Raw genomic sequence first — 24,140 nt, forward strand, 5'->3', positions numbered from 1 at the left:
GGTCGGCGTCTCACGTCGCACCTGCCCCGCGCCCTTCGGCACCGCCGGGCTCCTGTCTTGTCTGGGCTGTGTGAGGCGTGCAGGCCTGCCGGGCACGTGTTTGCTTCCGCACGGCTGCGGCGTCTCAAGTTTCCTGCCTCCTGCATGGCCACGCTAAGTAGTGGTGTGCAGCCTGCGGTGTGGGAGGAGAGCACGCACTCCTGGCTGCAGACCGTGTGGAAACGTGTGTGTGTGACGCTGGGGGCTGTAGACCGTGTGGGCACATGTGTGTGTGTGTGACGCTGGGGGCTGCAGACCGTGTGGGCACATGTGTGTGTGACGCTGGGGGCTGTAGACCGTGTGGGCACATGTGTGTGTGTGATGCTGGGGCTGCAGACCGTGTGGGCACATGTGTGTGTGTGTGATGCTGGGGCTGCAGACCGTGTGGGCACGTGTGTGTGTGTGTGACGCTGGGGCTGCAGACTGTGTGGGCACATGTGTGTGTGTGTGATGCTGGGGGCTGTAGACCGTGCGGGCACATGTGTGTGTGTGACGCTGGGGCTGCAGACCGTGTGGGCACATGTGTGTGTGTGTGACGCTGGGGGCTGTAGACCGTGTGGGCACGTGTGTGTGTGACGCTGGGGGCTATAGACCGTGTGGGCACGTGTGTGTGTGTGAGACGCTGGGGGCTGTAGACCGTGTGGGCACGTGTGTGTGACGCTGGGGGCTGTAGACCGTGTGGGCACATGTGTGTGTGTGATGCTGGGGCTGCAGACCGTGTGGGCACATGTGTGTGTGTGTGACACTGGGGGCTGTAGACCGTGTGGGCACGTGTGTGTGACGCTGGGGGCTGTAGACCGTGTGGGCACATGTGTGTGTGTGATGCTGGGGCTGCAGACCGTGTGGGCACATGTGTGTGTGTGTGACGCTGGGGGCTGCAGACCGTGTGGGCACATGTGTGTGTGTGTGACGCTGGGGGCTGCAGACCATGTGGGCACATGTGTGTGTGACGCTGGGGGCTGCAGACCGTGTGGGCACATGTGTGTGTGTGACGCTGGGGGCTGCAGACCGTGTGGGCACGTGTGTGTGACGCTGGGGGCTGCAGACCGTGTGGCACGTGTGTGTGTGTGTGACGCTGGGGCTGCAGACCGTGTGGGCACGTGTGTGTGTGTGACGCTGGGGCTGCAGACCGTGTGGGCACATGTGTGTGTGTGACGCTGGGGGCTGTAGACCGTGTGGGCACGTGTGTGTGTGACACTGGGGGCTGTAGACCATGTGGGCATGTGTGTGTGTGTGGCGCTGGGGGCTGCAGACCGTGTGGGCACATGTGTGTGTGGCACTGGGGGCTGTAGACCGTGTGGGCACGTGCGTGTGTGACGCTGGGGGCTGTAGACCGTGTGGGCACGTGTGTGTGATGCTGGGGGCTGTAGACCGTGTGGGCACGTGTGTGTGACGCTGGGGGCTGCAGACCGTGTGGGCACGTGTGTGTGTGTGTGATGCTGGGGGCTGCAGACCGTGTGGGCACATGTGTGTGTGACACTGGGGGCTGTAGACCGTGTGGGCACATGTGTGTGTGATGCTGGGGGCTGTAGACCGTGTGGGCACATGTGTGTGTGTGACGCTGGGGCTGCAGACCGTGTGGGCACGTGTGTGTGATGCTGGGGGCTGTAGACCGTGTGGGCACGTGTGTGTGATGCTGGGGGCTGTAGACCGTGTGGCACGTGTGTGTGTGTGTGATGCTGGGGGCTGTAGACCGTGTGGGCACATGTGTGTGTGATGCTGGGGGCTGCAGACCGTGTGGCACGTGTGTGTGTGTGTGTGATGCTGGGGGCTGCAGACCGTGTGAGCACGTGTGTGTGTGTGATGCTGGGGGCTGTAGACCGTGTGGGCACATGTGTGTGTGATGCTGGGGGCTGCAGACCGTGTGGCACGTGTGTGTGTGTGTGTGTGATGCTGGGGGCTGCAGACCGTGTGGGCACATGTGTGTGTGTGACGCTGGGGGCTGCAGACCGTGTGGGCACGTGTGTGTGTGTGACGCTGGGGTCTGTAGACCGTGTGGGCACGTGTGTGTGTGTGACGCTGGGGCTGCAGACCGTGTGGGCACGTGTGTGTGATGCTGGGGGCTGTAGACCGTGTGGGCACGTGTGTGTGATGCTGGGGGCTGTAGACCGTGTGGCACGTGTGTGTGTGTGTGATGCTGGGGGCTGTAGACCGTGTGGGCACATGTGTGTGTGATGCTGGGGGCTGCAGACCGTGTGGCACGTGTGTGTGTGTGTGTGATGCTGGGGGCTGCAGACCGTGTGAGCACGTGTGTGTGTGTGATGCTGGGGGCTGTAGACCGTGTGGGCACATGTGTGTGTGATGCTGGGGGCTGCAGACCGTGTGGCACGTGTGTGTGTGTGTGTGTGATGCTGGGGGCTGCAGACCGTGTGGGCACATGTGTGTGTGTGACGCTGGGGGCTGCAGACCGTGTGGGCACGTGTGTGTGTGTGACGCTGGGGTCTGTAGACCGTGTGGGCACGTGTGTGTGTGTGATGCTGGGGGCTGTAGACCGTGTGGGCACGTGTGTGTGACGCTGGGGGCTGTAGACCGTGTGGCACGTGTGTGTGTGTGTGATGCTGGGGTCTGTAGACCGTGTGGGCACATGTGTGTGTGATGCTGGGGGCTGCAGACCGTGTGGCATGTGTGTGTGTGTGATGCTGGGGGCTGCAGACCGTGTGGGCACATGTGTGTGTGATGCTGGGGGCTGCAGACCGTGTGGCACGTGTGTGTGTGTGTGTGATGCTGGGGCTGCAGACCATGTGGGCACATGTGTGTGTGATGCTGGGGGCTGCAGACCGTGTGGCATGTGTGTGTGTGTGTGATGCTGGGGGCTGCAGACCATGTGGGCACATGTGTGTGTGATGCTGGGGGCTGCAGACCGTGTGGGCACATGTGTGTGTGTGACGCTGGGGGCTGCAGACCGTGTGGGCACGTGCGTGTGTGACGCTGGGACTGCCAGGCACTGAGAGGCTGGAGGACCGCGGGCGTTAGGGCCTGGGCACTCCATCCCTCAGAGCCCACGGCCGCCGTCGCTCTGGGTGTTCCGTGACTGGGAGACCACTCTGCTCCCTCAGCCTCAGCTCGAGCCAGAAATAGGCGCTCAGAAGCCCCCAGTGGGCAGAGCCTCCGGCTGCTCCTCGGAACCCTCCCGTGGCTGCTGCCCCGTGGGGCTCTCTCCCGGTCACCTCACGCAGCCCGCGGCACGCCCGGGAGTGCCCCCTGTCTGGCCAGGCAGCTCGGCGGCCCGGGGCTGACTCCTGCCTGGAATCCCCCGAGCCCCAGGGAGCTCTTGGCCTCTCCAGAGGCTGAGTTAGGCCGGCGGCTCCGTGACGTGCGAGCTGGAATCCTGCACCGCTGTTCCTTTCTGGGGTGCTGCTGGGAGTGGTCTGTCCCCGGACCCTCAGTCGGGTCCTGCTCAGCTCTGCCCGCAGACCCCTGCTCTGCTGTGGGCGAGAATCCAGAGCTCCTGCGCCAGCCCCTGCGGCCTCCCCGGAGCTGACGCGTGCTCTTGGTGGCTCCTGGGCGTCACCGTCCCAGGAGCAGCCGAGGGCAGGCAGTGGCGACGCCACCCGCCACGGTGCTTCTCCTGCGACGCTGTGTACATGGAAATCGTCACGTCACCTCTGCCCTCGGCTCGGGAGCAGAGCAGGGAGGGGCGCCTCGAGGGCTGGAGCCCGGCCGCTTCCGCTCTGAGCCCCCTCTCGGGGAAGCGCTTATTGAACGAACTCGTCGCAGGGGACTGCTCGCTCTGGAAGTCGTGCGTCCCTGGAGGCTTCGCAGGCGCCCGCGCGGCGTGTGCGGCACCAGGGCCCCCGACGTGCGCTCGGCTTCCGCTTCTGCTTGCCCGGTGCCGTGTGGCCAGCGCTCGGGCCCCGGCTGATCTGAAGGCAGGACCGGGCTGGCGAGGTCCTGTGATGGCGTCAGCAGGCTCAGAGCTTCCCGCAGCCCCGGTGTCTCCACTGTGGCTTCACCCGGGGGCGAAGCGAAGCCAGAATCAGAGGTGACAGCTGTGTTAGTGGGATCCTTCCAAAGTCCAGTGTGACACGGGCTTTCCAGTTCACACGTGACACGTGTTCCCCAGTCTGCGTGTGACATGTGTTCCCCAGTCTGCGTGACACATGTTCCCCAGTCTGCGTATGACATGTGTTCCCAGTCTGCGTGTCACGTGCTCCCCCAGTCTGCGTGTGACACGTGCTCCCCCAGTCTGCATGTGACACGTGTTCCCCAGTCTGCGTGTGACACGTGTTCCCAGTCTGCGTGTCACGTGCTCCCCCAGTCTGCGTGTGACACGTGCTCCCCAGTCTGCATGTGACACGTGTTCCCCAGTCTGCGCGTGACACATGTTCCCCAGTCTGTGTGTCACGTGTTCCCCAGTCTGCGTGTCACGTGTTCCCCAGTCTGTGTGTCACATGCTCCCCCAGTCTGCGTGTGACACGTGTTCTTCAGTCTGTGTGACACGTGTTCCCCAGTCTGTGTGTGACGTGTTCCCCAGTCTGTGTGTCACATGCTCCCCCAGTCTGCGTGTGACACGTGTTCTTCAGTCTGTGTGACACGTGTTCCCCAGTCTGTGTGACACGTGCTCCCCCAGTCTGCATGACACGTGTTCCCCAGTCTGCGTGTGACACGTGCTCCCCCAGTCTGCATGACACGTGTTCCCCCAGTCTGCGTGTGACACGTGTTCCCAGTCTGCGTGTCACATGCTCCCCCAGTCTGCGTGTGACACGTGTTCCCAGTCTGCGTGTCACATGCTCCCCCAGTCTGCGTGACACGTGTTCCCCAGTCTGTGTGACACGTGCTCCCCCAGTCTGCGTGTGACATGTGTTCCCAGTCTGCGTGACACATGCTCCCCCAGTCTGCGTGTGACACGTGTTCCCAGTCTGTGTGACACATGCTCCCCCAGTCTGCGTGTGACACGTGTTCCCAGTCTGCGTGACACATGCTCCCCCAGTCTGCGTGTGACACGTGTTCCCAGTCTGCGTGTCACGTGCTCCCCCAGTCTGCGTGTCACATGTTCTCCCAGTCTGTGTGCCACGTGTTCCCCAATCTACGTGTGACACATGTTCCCCAGTCTGCGTGCCATGTGCTCCCATCGATGAGGCTCTCAATGCCGTGTCTTTGAGCCCTGCAGACGTGGGAGGTGGCGTTGGGTGCCCTTCCTACTCCCTGGGCTCAGCCGCAGGTCTGACCACAGCTGCCCGCCTGCCTGCCTGCCTGCTCCCAGGCCCGCCGTCTTCTGTGGGTCCCTCGGCCTCTGCAGTGTCAGGTTCATGGTGCAGCACGTCGCCTGCTGAACCGGCCCCAGAGCAGCCCCCGGAGCTGAGCACGGCTCTCTCACGGCCGCTTGATCCGCGGTGGAGCGCCACCCGGCACTCTGGGCTCGTGGTGCGGGGGTGCCGTGTGGCTGTGCACATGTGTACACCCGAGTTCACGGAGCATCCTCCACGTTCACTCCTCATTGCTTCCTTAGCCAGGCACGTGTGCCTGCTGCATTGTGAGGGCCCTGCCACGGTGCCACGTGTGCTGCAGTGGCCACACATCCTGTGGTGCTCATGAGTGTGCCACGGTCGTGCACACTGCTGTGGTCACGTGTGCTGTGCAGTCCTGCACATGCTGTGCTGGTCACATGTACACTGATGGCCATGTGTGTGCTGTGATGGCCATGTGTGTGCTGTGGTGGCCACGTGTGTGCTGTAACGGCCACGTGTGTGGTGGTATGCAAGTACTGTGATTACGAGTATGGTTGTGCAAGTACTGTGATGGTCATATGTGTGCTATGATGGTCATGTGTGTGCTATGGTGGTCATGTGTGTACTGTGGTGGTCATGTGTGTACTGTGGTGGTCATGTGTGTGCTGTGATGGCCACATGTGCTGTGGTGGTCATGTGTGTGCTGTGGTGGTCATGTGTGTGCTGTGGTGCTCATGTGTGCTGTGGTGGTCATGTGTGTGCTGTGGTGGTCATGTGTGTACCATCGTGGTCATGTGTGTGCTGTGATGGCCATGTGTGTGCTGTGATGGCCACATGTGCTGTGGTGGTATGCAAATACTGTGATTACGTGTATGGTTGTGCATGTACTGTGATGGCCATGTGTGTCCTGTGATGGCCACGTGTGTGCTGTGGTGGCCACGTGTGTGCTGTGATGGCCACGTGTGTGCTGTAACAGCCACGTGTGTGGTGGCATGCAAGTACTGTGATTACGAGTATGGTTGTGCAAGTACTGTGATGGTCATATGTGTGCTATGATGGTCATGTGTGTGCTGTGATGGCCATGTGTGTACCATCGTGGTCATGTGTGTGCTGTGATGGCCATGTGTGTACTGTGGTGGTCATATGTGTGCTTTGATGGCCATGTGTGTACTGTGGTGGTCATGTGTGTGCTGTGGTGGTCATGTGTGTGCTGTGGTGGTCATGTGTGCTGTGGTAGTCGCGAGTGCTGTGGTTGTATGGTCATGCATGTACTGTGGTAGTCACATGGCCATGTGTGGTCATACACGTATTGTGATGGTCACATGCACCGTGACGGTCACGTGTGCATTGTGGAGGTCATGCACGTGTGGTGCTCACATGTACTGTGTTGCAGTGGTCGTGCCCTGCAGGGGTCTCTTACACTGGAGCTGTGGTTAGAGCTTGCACACAGTACACACTGCACCTGAAGAGGTGACCCACCCAGCAGGGTGTGAGTCCCTGCCCACGTGACGCAGGGTCCCCCGGGGGCGAGCAGGTGGAGCACCTGCTGCAACGGGAGCTGCTGAAGCTCACCCGGCTGCTCCTTTTAGATTAATGTGGAAGAGTGACAGAGAGAGAGGGTCTTCCGGTCCCAGGGTCACTCCCCAGGGCCTGGGAACTCCGTCCAGACCTCACACGCGTGGCGTGCACCCAGGTACTCCGCCAGGGCCCACTGCCTTCCTGGTACATGCGCAGAAGCCACACCGGAAACAGAGCAGCCAGGACTCGAACCAGTGCTGTGACGTGGGCTGTGGTGCGGGAGCCTGGCCTCCCTTCCTGGGGTGTGGGGCGTGACGGTGAAGTGTGGTGGCCTCGTGGCCTGTGGGCTCTCACAACTCCGCACGCCTCCAGCCCCACGGTGATGACTGCTGTCTTGTCTCGCGCAGGCTTTGATTCCGACAACTCCTCCGGGGAGTTTCCCGAGGCCAACCAGAAAGTCACCAGGATGATTGACCTGGACGCCGGCCGAAGCGGGAGGGGTGGGAAAGCTGGGGAGAGGCCCCCGCAGGAGAACGGAATTCAGACACACAGGTACGCCGCCGCACGTGTTCAGCTTCCCACGGTGCACTGCACCCTCGGCTCCCACGAGCCTGGAGCTGGGGCCCCAGCCAGCCTCGCTGAGGTCCTGGCCGGCTCCTCCAGGCACGCCCAGCGTCTGCCCTCCAGGGTCCCGACTCCACGCCCCCTGCATGGTTGCTGACGACCGGAACGATGCTGTGTCCGTGCGGCGATGGGGTCGCTCCCCTCCCTGTCCTCGGCACTCGAGGGAGGTGGCCACGGGGCACTCGCAGGCTCTGCCGAGGGCCTGGCAGGCGGCACCCAGCATGCTGGCAGCAGGCCCTGGCTGGTGGTGTGCGTGTCCGCCAGTCCTCCACGCTGCGCCCTCTGCCTTCTGCCGTGCGTGGCCCTCTGACCCTGCAGGCACGGGGCTGACTGAGCGCGCACAGACCCTGCAGGCTCGGGGCTGACTGAGCGCGCACAGACCCTGCAGGCTCGGGGCTGACTGAGCGCGCACAGACCCTGCAGGCTCGGGGCTGACTGAGCGCGCACAGACCCTGCAGGCTCGGGGCTGACTGAGCGCGCACAGACCCTGCAGGCTCGGGGCTGACTGAGCGCGCACAGAGGACGTGCGATTCCTCCTCGCCTGCTCATTCCCATGTGCCGACAGTGACCCACGAGCAGCCTTGTCTCGGGCGACAGAAGCAGGATGGGCACGGGTGGGGAGAGGGTGGGGCTCTGGCCGCAGGGGGGATGGGCCCACTCGGACGCCTCCCTTACCCTACATTGCGCCATTCACGCCCTTGGCCTCCTGCGCCCAGGGCCCGTCCAGGGCCCCGGGCCTCTCCCTGGCCTCGGCCTCCACCGCCGCCCCTCCCCAGTGCACAGCCCTGGTACCTGGACGCCTGCAGCAAGCCAGGGATGCCCTGGTCTCACCCAGTGCCCCTCTGCCGCTCTGGCCTGGCTACGTGCGTCTGGGTGCTTGGTTCTCTGCCTGCCACGTGCCAGCCCACTGCCCCCACCCCCCGTGGCCTCCCCTGTTCTCTCTCCCTTCCTGCTCCGGCTGTGTGCAGGGGCATTTTCCAAAGCCACATCTGACGGCACCACCGCCACGCTCTGCCCCTCCTGGGGTGGCGTGGCGCCGAGCGGCCTCCTGCCCTCACAGAGGCGTCCGGTCTGGGCACTGGGCTGGTGGCTCGCCGTGCTCTCAGGACGAGGCCAGCAGCCTCCCTTCCTCTTGCCCCGTGCTCTCTGCTGTGCTGTGCGCTCCTGTCCACGCTGCCCCCTGGCCTGGGCCCACTCCCCCCTCCTGTCCACGCTGCCCCCTGGCCCGGGCCCACTCCTGTCCACGCTGCCCCCTGGCCCGGGCCCGCTCCCCACTCCTGTCCACGCTGCCCCCTGGCCCAGGCCCACTCCCCACTCCTGTCCACGCTACCCCCTGGCCCGGGCCCACTCCTGTCCACGCTACCCCCTGGCCCGGGCCCACTCTCCACTCCTGTCCACGCTGCCCCCTGGCCCGGGCCCACTCTCCACTCCTGTCCACGCTGCCCCCTGGCCCGGGCCCGCTCCCCACTCCTGTCCACGCTGCCCCCTGGCCCGGGCCCGCTCCCCACTCCTGTCCACGCTGCCCCCTGGCCCGGGCCCACTCCCCCCTCCTGTCCACGCTGCCCCCTGGCCCGGGCCCGCTCCCCACTCCTGTCCACGCTGCCCCCTGGCCCGGGCCCACTCCCCCCTCCTGTCCACGCTGCCCCCTGGCCCGGGCCCCCTCCTGTCCACGCTGCCCCCTGGCCCGGGCCCACTCCTGTCCACGCTGCCCCCTGGCCCGGGCCCGCTCCCCACTCCTGTCTCAGCTCTTGTTCCTGCTCCCGTTTTTCGCCCAAAGGTCATGTCCTCAGTCCCCCCCCCCCCCCCCGCCAACTTCCTGACCCTCGGAAGAGCCTTGTGCCCCTCCTGGTGGTGCCCCTTGCTATTTGCCACGTGTGGCAGCCACAGAATGTTCCAGCAGAGTCTGGAAGACGGCACAGAGGTGCCAAGTGTTCCTTCCCGGCAGCCGAATGCCCGCTGAGCTCCCGCTCGCTTCTGAAGTAAGCACGTGCCCTGGTGGGGCCGCGTGGCCCTGGCGTGGGCGAGGGCCCGTGCTCTCCGTGGTCGGAGGGTCGGTCAGGGTCCCGCCGGCTGTGAGTGCGCAGCGTCTGTGAGGTGTGCACCTCCCCCCAGTCGTTACATCTCCACACGGGCGCCCGGCTCCCAGCGGGAGACAGGGCCTCCTCTGCCCCCATTCCCAGGAGGGAGCCAGGACCCTCCCGCCCAGTCAGCTGGGAACAGGGTTGGGGTCCAGGTCTCGAGGTGTGGAGGTGACTGCTGGGCCCCTGTCGCTTGTGGAGGTGGCCTGAGGGGTTGCACTTTAGGAACAGGTTCTTAGAAACCCCTCGGCCTGCTCTCTGTCCTTGTCCTGCCCCGGGTGGCTGCCTCTGGGGCAGGCAGGAGGCCCTGAGGGGGGCAGCAGGTGTACAGGCAGCGGTCTCCCCCCACTTCGGAGAAGGACACACGGTGTGGCTGCAAGGGTTCAGGACTCCCAGCCGTCACAGCCGTCCCCGAGGCCCTGCTCCGAGTGGACATGCCAGTGTTCAGCTGTGACACACTGAGGCGGGCTGTCTGTGAGTGCCATGCGGTGACACGCGTGTGCCCTGCCGCCCTCACAGGACCTGCCTGCCTGCCCCGATGTTCACCCGGAGCGACTTCAGCGTGTGGAGCATCCTGAAGAAGTGCATCGGCCTGGTGAGCGGAGGGCTCGTCCCCAAGCCCGGGGCGCACCCCGCGCGTCCTCTGTTCGTCCCCTGACGCTCATCCCCGAGCCCGGGGCGCACCCCGCGCGTCCTCTGTTCGTCCCCTGACGCTCATCCCCGAGCCCAGAGCGCACCCCTGCGTGTCCTCCGTTCGTCCCCTGGCGCTCGTCCCCGAGCCCAGAGCGCACCCCTGCGTGTCCTCCGTTCGTCCCCTGGCGCTCGCCCTGAGCCCAGAGCGCACCCCTGGGTGTCCTCCATTCGTCCCCTGGCGCTCGCCCTGAGCCCAGAGCGCACCCCTGGGTGTCCTCCGTCCCCTGGCGCTCGCCCTGAGCCCAGAGCGCACCCCTGCGTGTCCTCCGTTCGTCCCCTGGCGCTCGCCCTGAGCCCAGAGCGCACCCCTGCGTGTCCTCCGTTCGTCCCCTGGCGCTCGCCCTGAGCCCAGAGCGCACCCCTGGGTGTCCTCCGTTCGTCCCCTGGCGCTCGTCCCTGAGCCCAGAGCGCACCCCTGCGTGTCCTCCATTCGTCCCCTGGTGCTCGTCCCGAGCCCGGAGCGCACCCCTGCGTGTCCTCCGTTGGTCCCCTGGCGCTCGCCCTGAGCCCAGAGCGCACCCCTGGGTGTCCTCCGTTCGTCCCCTGGCGCTCGCCCTGAGCCCAGAGCGCACCCCTGGGTGTCCTCCGTTCGTCCCCTGGCGCTCGCCCTGAGCCCAGAGCGCACCCCTGGGTGTCCTCCGTTCGTCCCCTGGCGCTCGTCCCTGAGCCCAGAGCGCACCCCTGCGTGTCCTCCATTCGTCCCCTGGTGCTTGTCCCGAGCCCGGAGCGCACCCCTGCGTGTCCTCCGTTGGTCCCCTGGTGCTCGTCCCGAGCCCGGGGCGCACCCTGGGTGTCCTCCGTTCGTCCCCTGGTGCTCGTCCCCGAGCCCGGAGCGCACCCCTGCGTGTCCTCCGTTCGTCCCCTGGCGCTCGCCCTGAGCCCGGAGCGCACCCCTGCGTGTCCTCCGTTCGTCCCCTGGCGCTCGCCCTGAGCCCGGGGCGCACCCCTGCGTGTCCTCCGTTCGTCCCCTGGCGCTCGTCCCCGAGCCCGGAGCGCACCCCTGCACATCCTCCGTTCGTCCCCTGGCGCTCGCCCTGAGCCCGGAGCGCACCCCTGCACATCCTCCGTTCGTCCCCTGGCGCTCGTCCCGAGCCCGGAGCACACTCCTGCGCGCTCTCCGTTCGTGCACTGTGCTGGCATAGGAGAACGCACTCTGTCACGGTGACGGCCAGGGCGGGCGTTCACCGCATTCACGCATCCCACATCGGAGTGCCAGTCTGAGCCGTGGCCCCAGCCCCAGACTCCAGCTTCCTGCTGATGCTCGGGGAGACCCCGATTGAGCTCCCAGCTCCTCCCTCTGGCCTGCCGCTGCTCCAGCCGTTGTGAGTGCACCAACGGATGGGATCTCTCTGCCTCTCAAATTAAAAAAAAAAACAAAACAAAACAAAAAAACAAACAAAAAAAACACTTAAATGTAGTCTAACAGGAAGGGAACAAATAGAGCAGGAAAACAAGTGTGCAAGTGGGTGTGTGCAGCTGGCACTCCCAGGAGCAGGCACACGTGCTTCCCCAGGCCCGGGCACGTGTGCCCCTGCCAGCAGGGTGGCGTCCCTTCCCCCGTTCACCTGTGTTCTCTCTGGGTGCAGTCAGCGTGGTGCTCGGTGCCTCGTTCAGGTTGCTGGGCTGTTGGCTTCAGGAGCCCCTGCGGGGGAGCCCTGCCTACCGTGAGCCCCAGCTTTCAGGCTCCTGGGGACCCCTGGGTCCCCCCGCGTTCTCCTTGCCTCCACCCAAGGAGCCCTCTTCTGAGGTTCAGGAGGCAGGACCCCCGGCCGGCTGTGCCCCCCATCGGCTCTCAAGCCGGACGAGTGTGTGCTGTGCCGTGTGCACATGCACCCGTGTGCTAGCTTCTAAAACCACGCGTGTGGAGTTTGCTCTTCTCCCAGCGGTTTTTGCTGAAATGCTGGCTGTTTTAGGCCGACAGGCACCTCTGTCTGTTTGTGCTGGCCCCAGTCTTTTTTTAACCTCTGAGATGAACCCTGTCAGGCGTCTTCCAGTCCAGTTGCTCCGTCCTTGGTCATTGGAAGCCTCTGCAAGGCACCGCTGATCCTTGAGGACACGCCCCGAGCTCACCCCGCACGTTGCCTGTCCCGGTTCCGGAATCGGCCGCCGTCAGGGCCACGGCCCGGCTGCAGCGGGGGCCGTGGGTCTTGTTTCTGGGTCTCTTCAGACGTCGAGCTGGGAACCACGTTTTTGTTCGTTTCAACGATGCTTCAGATTCGTGACGGCAGGCGTGTCCTGGCCTGTGTCTCTCCCTCCCCACTGGCCGGGTTGCACCCAGATGTGACACGTTTACCTTGTCCCACACGTGTGCTGACAGCCCTGGGACCACACACGTCTGTTGGCTTCTGTGGTTCTTTGTGTCCTTAGGGAACATCTCAGATTACTGAGCTGTGAAGTCATCCGGGGGCCGGTGCCGTGGCACAGTGGGTGCTGTGGCACAGTGGGGTAAGCCACTGGCATCCCAGTGGAGTGCCTGGTCCGAGTCCCGGTTACTTTACACTTCCGAGTCAGCTTCAGCTGATGGGCCTGGGAGACCCAGGTGGAGCTCCCGGCTCCTGGCTTTGGCCTGGCTCAGACCTGGCTGTTGTGGCCGTTTGGGGAGTGAACCAGCAACAGAAAATGTCTCTGTGCCTGTCTGTCTTCTCTTGTTTCTGTCACTCTGCCTTTAAATAAGTAAATATTTAAAAAATAATCAGTCGGGGTCATTCTTCTCTGGGTGATTATGCCAGAGAGGGAACCAGGTAGTTTGTTCATTTAGTTTTTGATGTTAGATAGCTTGTTCGTTCGTTCGTTCTTCTTTTCTTTTCTTTTCCTTTCCTTCTTTCGTTCCTTCGTTCCTCTCAGATTTTATGTATTTATTTGAGAGGGAGAGACGGAGAGAAAGGTCTTCCATCCTCTGGTTCATTCCCCAAATGACCGCCACGGCCAGAGTTGGGCCGATCAGGAGCCAGAAGCTTCTTCCAGGTCTCCCACGTGGGTGCAGGGGCCCAAGGATTGGGCAGTCTTCCACTGCTTTCCCGGGCCACAGCAGAGAGCTGGACCGGATGTGGAGCAGCCGGGACTCGAACCAGCGCCCACGTGGGATGCCGGCGCTGCGGCAGAGGCTTAGCCTGCTGCGCGTCGGTGCTGGCCCCACTTCTAAATGCTCATTTTTGTTTTTATCTGCTTGAAAGGCAGAGCGACACGTGGGGGTGGGGTGGGGCGGGGGAGGCCCGTGTGGTTCTCTGTGAAGGCGCTCCTCCCTCACATGGCCGCCCTGCAGTCTTCTGGACCGGTGTCCCTGTTGCTGGAAATTTGGGTCATTTCTGGTCGTGGCTGGTTACGCGGTGCTGCAGGAGCCAGCCCCGCACGATGTCCGCCCAGGCCGGAAGTCATCGTGTGTGGAGCGTTGCTGCCCACGGCGGGGCCCCGCGGGCTGTGCGTGGTGTCCTGCCAGCAGCAGGGGTCGGGGCCTGGGCTCCGCAGCCTTGCCCACGGTGTGGGGAGCGCTGGTCTCCCCAGCTGAGCAGGGTCAGCATCTCCTGCGCTTAGCGCGGCTTCTCCCCTGCCCACCGCCAGCTTCCCTGGCCCAGCTGTGGCATCGCCAGCTCGTGGAGGGAAGTTAACTCTCGTCCGGGTCAAAACCGCAGGTTATGTCTGTTTTGCCTGCTTTTCTTCTGAGTCTCTCAGCACCCACGTCTCCCGCCCACTCCGCGTGAGGCAGCTGGGGTCCCGGGCGCTCGTCCCACCCTGCTCTGCAGAGGCAGCCTCACCGCTCCTGCCCCGGCCTCAGGGTGGTCTGTGGGTCCCAGTGTGTGAGCAGAGCCCACTGTCCGGCCCCCCAGGGCCCAGGGCCTCCCGGAGTGCCGCCACAGCACTCAGAGGGTCACTTTGCCCCGATGCTGCGGGCAGGGACGCAGGGCGCTGAGCGCGGGCGCCACAGCCTGTTCTGGTCCCAGCGGCCGTGGCAGCTCTAACCTGGGGCCCTTCCTGCCCCCCCCTCCGCCTCCCCACCTTCGTTTCAGCCGCCCCGGCCCTTGCCTCTCTCTGGAGGACCTGTCCTGCCGACAGCAGCTGTGCCTCTTCCTGGCCGCCCTCCTGCCTCCTCTGTCAAAGTCCATCCCCCCTAGAAGCAGCTCAGGGGCTGGCAGCACGTGACCCCTCCCCTGGGCTGGGGGCTCAGAGAGCGCGAGCCACAACCCCACCTTGTGCTGTGCAGGGTTTGGAGCAGATGCCCGCGGGCATGTGGCTCCTGTAGGCTCTGGAAGATGTTACTGCTGGGCCTGGGTTCTGCTTTTTAAATTTAAATTTTAATTAATTAACGAATTAATTTGAGAGACACAGGGAGGAGGAGAGACATTCACAGGCAGAGCCCGCAGCCACTGGTTCACTGCCCAGGCCCTGTGTTGACGGCCAGGCCAGGCCAGAGCTGGGAGCTGGGACGTGGGGGTGGCCGGGACCCAATCACTTGAGCCATTGCCTGCCGCCCAGGGCACTGCAGTGTCGTTCTGGGGCGATGGAATCCAGGTGACTTAAAATCGTTTTTGAAGGTTTATTTATTTGAATGCAGAGCAGCAGAGAAAGGAGGGAGGGTCTTCCGTCCGCTGGTTTATTCCCCAAATGGCCACAGTAGCCTGGTCTGGGCCCTGCTAAGGCCGGGAGTCAGGAAGTCCCTCGGGGTCTCCCATGTGGGTGGCGGGGGCTCAAGTATGTGGGGGACCTCCGCTGCCTTCCCAGTGCATGGGGGAGGCTGGGCTGGAGTCAGAGCAGCCACTCGGGTACGGGGTGCTGAGCCTGGGCCACAGGGAAGCTGCTGTGCCATGGCACCGGCCCCTTTACAAAAATGTCTGAAAACTGTGTTTGAGAGGCAGACAGAAGGCGAGACGGCGAGAGCCGCATCTGCAAGTCAGTTCCTCTGACGCCTACAACAGCCAGGCTGGGCCAGGAGTGGGAGCCCGGTCCAGCTCTCCCTCGGGTGGCAGGGACCATCACCACTGCCTCCCGGAGCCGGGGATTAAACCAGGCGTTGCCGGCGGCATGCGGGCTCTGTGAGCATCTTGGCCGTCTTTGTTGGTGTGAGGGAAGCTCGCCTTTGGTACCTGATGTGGGAATGGAGTGGGGAGGGACAGCTGCAGGTGGCCGGCGGTGGCTCCTGCCCAGGCTGCCTGCGCACCGCGGGTTGGGTTTGGGGTAGTGGCCTGGGGCGTGGCGAGGACGCGGGGGAGGCCTCTCTGGGCTCGGCAGTGGCTCCACATGAGGTCGGACGGAAGCTGCTGAGAGACTCCTGGGGCAGGAGTGCCAAGGGCAGCTGGCAACCCCCAGAGGGTCTGCGCCATCTCGATCCCGCCCAGGGCCGGATTCTGCAGCTCCATGCAGTGACCGCGGGGCGGGGGGGGGGGGGGGGGCCGCGTGAGGCCCGGGGGCTCGGGAGGTAAGAGCAGGTCTCCCTAGGGGCCCGGGGCTCGGGAGGTAAGAGCAGGTCTCCCTAGGGCCCGGGGCTCGGGAGGTAAGAGCAGGTCTCCCTAGGGCCCGGGGCTCGGGAGGTAAGAGCAGGTCTCCCTAGGGCCCGGGCTCGGGAGGTAAGCGCAGGTCTCCCTAGGGGCCCGGGGCTCAGGGAGGTAAGCGCAGGTCTCCCTAGGGCCTGGGAGGTAAGAGCAGGTCTCCCTAGGGCCCGGGGCTCGGGAGGTAAGAGCAGGTCTCCCTAGGGGCCCGGGGCTCAGGGAGGTAAGAGCAGGTCTCCCTAGGGCCCGGGGCTCGGGAGGTAAGCGCAGGTCTCCCTAGGGGCCCGGGGCTCAGGGAGGTAAGCGCAGGTCTCCCTAGGGCCTGGGAGGTAAGAGCAGGTCTCCCTAGGGCCCGGGAGGTAAGAGCAGGTCTCCCTAGGGGCCTGGGGGCTCAGGGAGGTAAGAGCAGGTCTCCCTAGGGGCCCGGGGCTCGGGAGGTAAGAGCAGGTCTCCCTAGGGCCTGGGAGGTAAGAGCAGGTCTCCCTAGGGCCCGGGGCTCAGGGAGGTAAGCGCAGGTCTCCCTAGGGGCCCGGGGCTCGGGAGGTAAGAGCAGGTCTCCCTAGGGCCTGGGAGGTAAGAGCAGGTCTCCCTAGGGCCCGGGGCTCAGGGAGGTAAGAGCAGGTCTCCCTAGGGGCCCGGGGCTCGGGAGGTAAGAGCAGGTCTCCCTAGGGCCTGGGAGGTAAGAGCAGGTCTCCCTAGGGCCCGGGGCTCAGGGAGGTAAGCGCAGGTCTCCCTAGGGGCCCGGGGCTCGGGAGGTAAGAGCAGGTCTCCTGCTCGGCGCCGTCCTCGTCCAGCAAGAGACAGAGACCGAACACTTTGCACGGGGTTCCTTTATTGCTCGGCAAGCAGGAGATCCAGCTTCGATCTCTTCTGGGCAGGAACTTCCCTTACACCCGCGTAGCAAGGGTTTATATGCACAATACACGTCACAAATCAGGTGATAGGCTAGAAGCGCGGGGATAGGACAATCTCGTGGCAAGGCGGGAAGGAGCGAGCAAGAGCGGGAACTCCCTGAGATGAGGAAGAACCCGGAAGCAGGGAGTCGGCGCCATCTTAGGGGCACGGTTCCTCCGGTCTGGTTCCCTACATCTCCCTCCTTTTGTTTTTGCACAAATCACATCCCCGACGGCCCTGGCTCATGAGGGCCGGGAGAATATTTACTAGGCAGAGAGTAGAGGTGCATACCCAGCGTGCTTGTGATCCGTTAGTTACGGAACTTCAAGGGCCTGGCCACAACCCCTGATGTCTCCGTTAGGGATCAGTTTTTATTCCCTTTTGCTGGGGCAGGCTGGGAATTGAACCTGCATGCATATGCATATGCTCTCCCAGGACCCCCGGAACCCCCGGGTGGACTCCTGCTGCAGTACCTTTGGTCTCGCATACCCAGTTTTCGCTCCCCGTCAGGGATGGGTGATACAGCCCAATGAATGAGAGGGGGAACAAGACAACTCGAGGAAGGTGTGTGCCTGATGGAGGCATTGTCCATATGTGAGGCGTGAGTAGGGATGGGGGGACGAGGGTTTTAATCGCTGGTATGGACCCGGTCATAAGTCATGCGAGCCAGCATGGCATATGCATCCGGATCACGGTGATGGAGAGCAGCATACGCTGCCGCGCGGAACTGATGTCTGACGCTCTCCAACTTGTTGTTGATGAAGGAGCTCACCCAGCGAAGTACACAGGGACGTCTCGTTGTTTTGTTGCAATTTGTCGTCCTGTGAGAGCGTGGTAATCTCGGTTATCTCGGGGGAGATGTCGTCCGTAGGTGATAGAGGTGTATCTTGTGGCGGCGGGGCTGTTTTTCTGACCAATCTTTCCGGTATCCAGAGAGGTTCTCTTCCAGATTCCTGTGGGAAGACACAGACCGCGCCTCGGTTCCAGCATAATACCGGATCCGGGCCGTACCACTTTCCCGTGAGGACATCTTTCCAACGGACATAGCCTCGTGAAGATGGCTCCTTTAACATGTGTCTCTCAGCGGGGGACATAGAATGATCTGTCAAATTCAAAAAGTTTATAGTAAACAGTGCAAGGGAGAGGCGCATTCGAGGGGTTTTGCCCGTGGCAATTCCCTCCTTTTGTTTTAAGAGAAAAGCCTTGAGGGTTCGATGAGCCCTTTCAATTATGGCCTGTCCCTGAGGGTTATAAGGGATTCCAGTTTTATGTTGTACCTGCATACGGGTGCAGAAATCTTGGAATGATTTACTTGTGTATGCAGGACCATTATCTGTTTTTAAAGTTTTTGGTTTGCCCCAGGCTGCCCATGCAGCAAGGCAGTGATTAATGACATGGGTGGTACGCTCACCCGTCTCCAGAGAAGCAAAAATTACTTGGGAACAGGTGTCAACTGACACATGAACATACTTTAAGGTCCCAAACTCGGATATGTGGGTGACATCCATCTGCCAGATATGTCCTGGTAGTAATCCTCGGGGATTAACCCCCACCGAAGGCACAGGGGTTAAAGTAGGGCATGCGGCACAATGGCGAACAATATCGCGAGCGGCAGCACGAGAAAGACCGAATTTGGCGGCAAGGGTTTTTGCGTTTACATGGAACTCTGAATGAAACTGGATAGCCTGCTCTTCTGGGGAAGAAAATTGGAGTATCCAAATGGGGCGTGTGGCTTGATCAGCTATAGCATTGCCTGTGGTCATGGGTCCAGGTAAGGAAGAATGAGCTCTAATATGAGTAATAAAGAAAGGAGCAGACCGATTCCAAATAGATTTTTGCAGGGTGAGGAAAACTGTCGCTACGGAGGATGAAGAATTGACTAGTCCTGCGGCCTCAAGGATAGACACAGAATTAACCACATAGCGTGAATCAGACACAATATTGACAGGTCCGGGGAAATCAGAGAAGACTTGGTTAACTATAAGAAGTTCAGTTACCTGGGGGGAGTTAGTAGCGAATTGGAATGTTTTTGGCACAGATCCTGAAACAACATATGCACCGACTCCTGTTTTAGAACCGTCGGTATACACTACTGGGGCTCCCTGTAAGGGCTTTTGGGATGTGGACTTTGGAAAAATAACTGGGTGAGACTGAACAAAGGTTAGCAAAGGATCAGAGGGTGTTCTGTTTGTAATAGTTGCGGAAGTGGAGCAGACTAAAACCGCCCAAGCATCAGTACAAGCGATTAGCACACGTACCTGTTCCATGGAATAGGGGACAACAATGGTGGATGGTTCGCGTCCAAAATGTTGGATAGCCCTCTGAATGGCTAGGAGAGTTATCTCCGCCACTGCCACGGGATAGTAACTAATAGATCTAGTAGATGACATTGAGGGATGGATCCAGAGGAGAGGCCCATCCTGCCATAGGACCGCGGTGGGCTGTTTAAGGGTGTCGAGGACCCAAAGAGTAAGGTCTCCCGCAGGGTCCCAACGTTTTAGGGCAGCTTTACTAAGGGCATCGTTGACAATTGACAGTGCTTGTTTGGCCTCAGAGGTGAAGGTTCGGGGGGAAGCAAGATCCGGGTCTCCTTTAAGTATATTAAAGAGGGGCTGCAATGCAGCATTAGGAATGTTAAGGTAGTGCCTAATCCAATTGATATCCCCTAAAAGTTTTTGTAAGTCATTTAGAGTGGAGATAGCATTGATTTTTATTTGAATTTTTTGAGGTCTAATTTGAGTAGGGGCGACTATAGCCCCAAGATAAGAAACTACAGACGACAATTGCACCTTATTAGGTGCAATATGCAGCCCTGCCCCTTCCAGCACTTGTTGGAGTGTACTGTATAAGGCCAGGAGCCTCTCTGCTGTGGGGGCTGCACACAGTAGGTCGTCCATATAATGTAGGCACCTGCAGTCGGAATATCGGTCTCTAAGAGGTTTTAGTACTTGGGCTACATAGACTTGACACATGGTGGGGCTATTAGTCATACCCTGAGGCAAGACTGTCCACTCCCAACGCTTGTCCGGTTGTTCCTGGTTCTGGGTGGGGACAGTAAAAGCAAAACGTGGGGTATCCTTTTTGTCCAATGGAATGGAAAAGAAACAATCCTTAAGATCTATTACAATAACAGGCCATTGGTTGGGAAGTGCCGAAAGCAGAGGAAGACCACGTTGCACAGGGCCCATAGGCTGCATCTGTGCGTTGACTGCCCTAAGATCATGTAAGAGTCTCCATTGACCTAATTTTTTGCGGATGGCAAAAATAGGCGTATTCCATGGAGAGGTGGATGGGATCAAATGGCCAGCGTTGACCTGCTCCAAGACCAGAGTGTTGACTGCCTCCAGTTTCTCCTGAGATAGGGGCCACTGTGGAACCCAGACGGGTACGTCCGTTAGCCACGAGATGGGTAAAGGCTCCACTGGTTTAGGAGGCGAAACAGTGACCCCTAGGAAAAACCCAGGCCAACTTTACTTGGTCTTTGTTTTGGCTCAATGGGGGAAGGGTGGCCCTGGAGCTGGACACCGAGTCCCTTGCCTGGGACGTAACCCATATTTTGTAGCATAGATCGTACTGCAGGGGAAGTGGTGACCAAAGCAACATCCATTTCGGCCAGGACGTCTCTCCCCCAAAGGGAAATGGGTAGAGGTAAAATGAATGGAGAAAACTGTCCTCTATGACCCTCGCTATCCTGCCATGACAACAAGGCTGCACTGATTTTTGGGAAATGAGCAAAACCAAGTCCTTGCAAGGTTTGTTCCGCCACATTTGTAGGCCATGTACTAGGCCAGTCCTTTGTTGCTATAATGGATTTGTCGGCTCCTGTGTCTAAAAGTCCCTTAATGTCCTTGCCATTAATCTGCAACACTAAAGTGGGACGTTCATTTAAAAGCATATGTAAGCCGGTAAAATTAATGCCAGAGGACCCAAAGTTACCAGCGCCGCGAACGTGGTTTTTAGCTGGGATTAAAGAGTGAAGACTGGGCAGTAATAACATTTGTGCGATACGGTCTCCAGGATTGATTACTAAAGGTCCCTGAGGGGCCTGAACCATGATCTTTACTTTACCAGTGAAATCAGAGTCAACTACCCCGGGGATCACAGCTAGCCCTCGGAGGGCGGCGGAGGACCGACCCAACACTAATCCAACCGAATCCGGGGGCAGAGGACCGGAGCAGTCGCTCTCCACTAATTGTACCCCCATCTCCGGAGTTAAGAGGAGAGGGGAGGTGGCGCGGAGGTCCAGGCCTGCGGACCCGTGAGTGGCACGGGCTGAGGGTGCACTGGGTGTAGCGCAGACACGGGAGGTGGAACCTGAGAGTAGATTTGATTTTGGGGGCTCCTCGCTGGGTTGGGGAGCCCCCTCTGGCCGTTTTTTGGCCCCTGGGCGCTACCTGTAAGTGGGTTGCCATCGATATCGAAAGCAGAACGGCATACCTCTGCCCTATGAGGGCCCTTGCGGCAACGGCGACAAGGCTCTATGCCTGAAGGCTGTGCCGTGGAATACCCATGGCTGAGATTGGGGCAATCGCGTTTTCTGTGACCCGGTTGATGACATTGGAAGCAAAGTCCTGAAGATATGGGGGGTCGGGTCGATTTAGATTTTGGACTGTTTTCTTTGACTTTTGCCAGCATCGCAGCTAGGCCCGCATTAGTAAGTGGCCCACCGGTATCTCTGCAGTATTTTAACCAGGAGTCCAGAGATTTATGTCTATATTGTCGAAGAATGTTTTTGCACTCTTTATTAGCCTGCTCAAAAATAATTTGTTTGACCAGTGGCTGAACGTCAACCTCGGAAGGGAAAATACGCGACGCAGCCTCAAGTATGCGAGCGACAAAATCAGCGAAGGGTTCGGCCGTGCCCTGAACGATCTTGGTGAGGTGGCTAGCTGAGTCACTTGGATTGGACGCCTGCCTCCACGCACGTTGGGCACAGTTGGAAATTTGCCTGTATACTTGTCTAGGGAATTGGGTCTGGTCAGCCTGATAAGGTCCACGCCCTAAAAGCATATCAGCATTCCACGTAGGGTGGCCGTCCTCAGCATTTTCATCTGCCTGGTCATGACAGCACTCTGTATTCATAGATTGCCACAAAAGAAAGCCGCCTGGACTTAAACAGGCCCGAGCCAATTGGGTCCAGTCGCTAGGTGTTAAAATGGACTGGCCGACTGATTCAAGGAGTGACAATGTGAATGGGGCTGTGGGTCCATAGTCATGGACCGCAGCCTTAAGTTGTTTTAATACTGTCATGTCCAATGGTTCGTGCCGGGCCTCTCGCGTGCCCAAAGCCAAAACAGGGTAAGCCTGAGCGGGGGCAGCGGGAGCGCCAGTTCGCAACTGTTTCCAGGCTTGTTGATGAAACTGTCTGCCTGAAAAAGGTGGCACATTTGGGACGTTTAATGGCCATGGCGGCACGGGTGTTAGATGGGGCTGAGGCACGCCTACATGACCGCCAGTAGGAGGCGCTGCGTCTTTAATCTGATGGGCGGGCACGACATCGATAGGAGGAGCCGTAGGCACTAGAGGGCGTAAACAGGCATCTTTTAACTTTTGCCGCAGCTGCGCATACGTAGGAGGCGGGGATTTAGGATCGCCGTCCCCTTCCCCCTCAGACTCAGAGGAGGCGGAGCCACATTTGGAGCCTGAGGCCAGTGAGGAAGTCTGGCATCCCGTGTCCTTAAATTGTATGAGGTCCCGGGCGCCGTCCGAGCTCTGAGAACGAACTTCCTCGAGAGCCTCGCGAACCGCCGTAAGAGTCGGGCGGTCCGCTCCCACCGACCTCTCCTCTTGGAGGCACGCCCGCAGTAGTTCCCATAAGGGGAGAACAACGGGGTCGATATCGGGTTCCTGGGGATCGTTAACTGTGCGCCGGAGATCCTTTCCTAATTTCTCCCAAGACTCAAGAGTTATTTGGCCCTCGTGGGTGAGCCACGGCGCAAAGAAATCAACACTTCCAAGGAACCTGACAAGTGTGGTCTTAGAAACCTTAATCCCTTTGCTACGCAATAATGCTTTTAACGGATTAAGCAACATTGAATGGCTAGATGAATTTCCCATTTTCAGTTTAAAGCGGGAAGACACGTCCGCTATCTTATTTTCAGTTTAAAGCGGGGGAACAAGTCTGCTATTCTTTCAGTTTAAAGCGGGGAAACACGTCCGCTATTCTTTCAGTTTAAAGCGGGGAAACAAGTCTGCTATTCTTTCAGTTTAAAGCGGGGAAACACGTCCGCTATCTTAGGGTGCGTCCACCCTCCAACCACGAGATATACCTCACTCGCGGGGCCCAGACGGTAAGACTGACCTCGCTTACCTTCTACTTACCGGGCAACGTAGAGGAAGCTCCCCGTACGGGCCACCAGCTGCTCGGCGCCGTCCTCGTCCAGCAAGAGACAGAGACCGAACACTTTGCACGGGGTTCCTTTATTGCTCGGCAAGCAGGAGATCCAGCTTCGATCTCTTCTGGGCAGGAACTTCCCTTACACCCGCGTAGCAAGGGTTTATATGCACAATACACGTCACAAATCAGGTGATAGGCTAGAAGCGCGGGGATAGGACAATCTCGTGGCAAGGCGGGAAGGAGCGAGCAAGAGCGGGAACTCCCTGAGATGAGGAAGAACCCGGAAGCAGGGAGTCGGCGCCATCTTAGGGGCACGGTTCCTCCGGTCTGGTTCCCTACAGTCTCCCTAGGGCCTGGGAGGTAAGAGCAGGTCTCCCTAGGGCCCGGGGCTCAGGGAGGTAAGAGCAGGTCTCCCTAGGGGCCCGGGGCTCGGGAGGTAAGAGCAGGTCTCCCTAGGGCCTGGGAGGTAAGAGCAGGTCTCCCTAGGGCCCGGGGCTCGGGAGGTAAGCGCAGGTCTCCCTAGGGCCCGGGGCTCAGGGAGGTAAGAGCAGGTCTCCCTAGGGCCCGGGGCTCAGGGAGGTAAGAGCAGGTCTCCCTAGGGCCCAGGGCTCGGGAGGTAAGAGCAGGTCTCCCTAGGGGCCCAGGAGGTAAGAGCAGGTCTCCCTAGGGGCCCAGGAGGTAAGAGCAGGTCTCCCTAGGCCCGGGAGGTAAGCGCAGGTCTCCCTAGGAGCTGTCGAAGATCACGATGCCCATCGCCTTCAACGAGCCCCTGAGCTTCCTGCAGCGGATCACAGAGTACATGGAGCACGTGTACCTCGTGCACCGGGCCTCCCGCCAGCCACAGGCCCTGGACAGGATGCAGGTGTGTGCATTGCGGTCGGCAGCGCCGTGTCTGCGCACCGTGGTGCTGGCTTCCTAGGCTGTGTGTGCGTGTGTGGGCGTGTGCAGGGGTGTGTGTGCACATGTGTGTACTTGAACACCCATGTCAATGTGTGTGCACGTTTGTGTATGTGGGCACACACGTGCAAGTGTGTACTGAAGTGTGAATTCATGTGTATGTGTGTGGATGCATGCATGGCTACACATGTGCTGCACACTTTGTGGGGGGTGCATTGTGTTGTGTGCAAGTGCATGTGTGTATATGCACACATGTACGTGTGTTTGAGTCCGTGGGCACATGTATGTGCAGCTGTGGCCTTGGGGTGTGTGTGTGTGTGAGGCAGGCAGACAGCGCGTGCAGCACGTGCCAGGCAGAGCTGAGCCTGAAGAGAGAAGCCAGTGTGGTTTTTCCCGGGGCTTTGAGGAGTGG

General features: G+C 60.7%; 1 protein-coding gene across 2 annotated transcripts in view; it reads left to right on the forward strand.

Moving 5' to 3' along the window:
* OSBPL2 (oxysterol binding protein like 2) overlaps positions 1-24,140 on the forward strand; it is a 51,989-nt gene that overhangs the window by 9,595 nt on the left and 18,254 nt on the right. For both annotated transcript variants that reach the window (XM_062204436.1, XM_062204437.1), the window contains exons 3-5: positions 7,133-7,277; positions 9,947-10,022; positions 23,559-23,693. In XM_062204436.1, the coding sequence (XP_062060420.1) occupies positions 7,133-7,277; positions 9,947-10,022; positions 23,559-23,693 (356 nt within the window). The remainder of the gene's footprint in view (positions 1-7,132; positions 7,278-9,946; positions 10,023-23,558; positions 23,694-24,140) is intronic.

Source organism: Lepus europaeus, chromosome 10 (assembly GCF_033115175.1).
Source record: "Lepus europaeus isolate LE1 chromosome 10, mLepTim1.pri, whole genome shotgun sequence".
In the NCBI taxonomy this organism is placed as follows: Eukaryota; Metazoa; Chordata; class Mammalia; order Lagomorpha; family Leporidae; genus Lepus; species Lepus europaeus.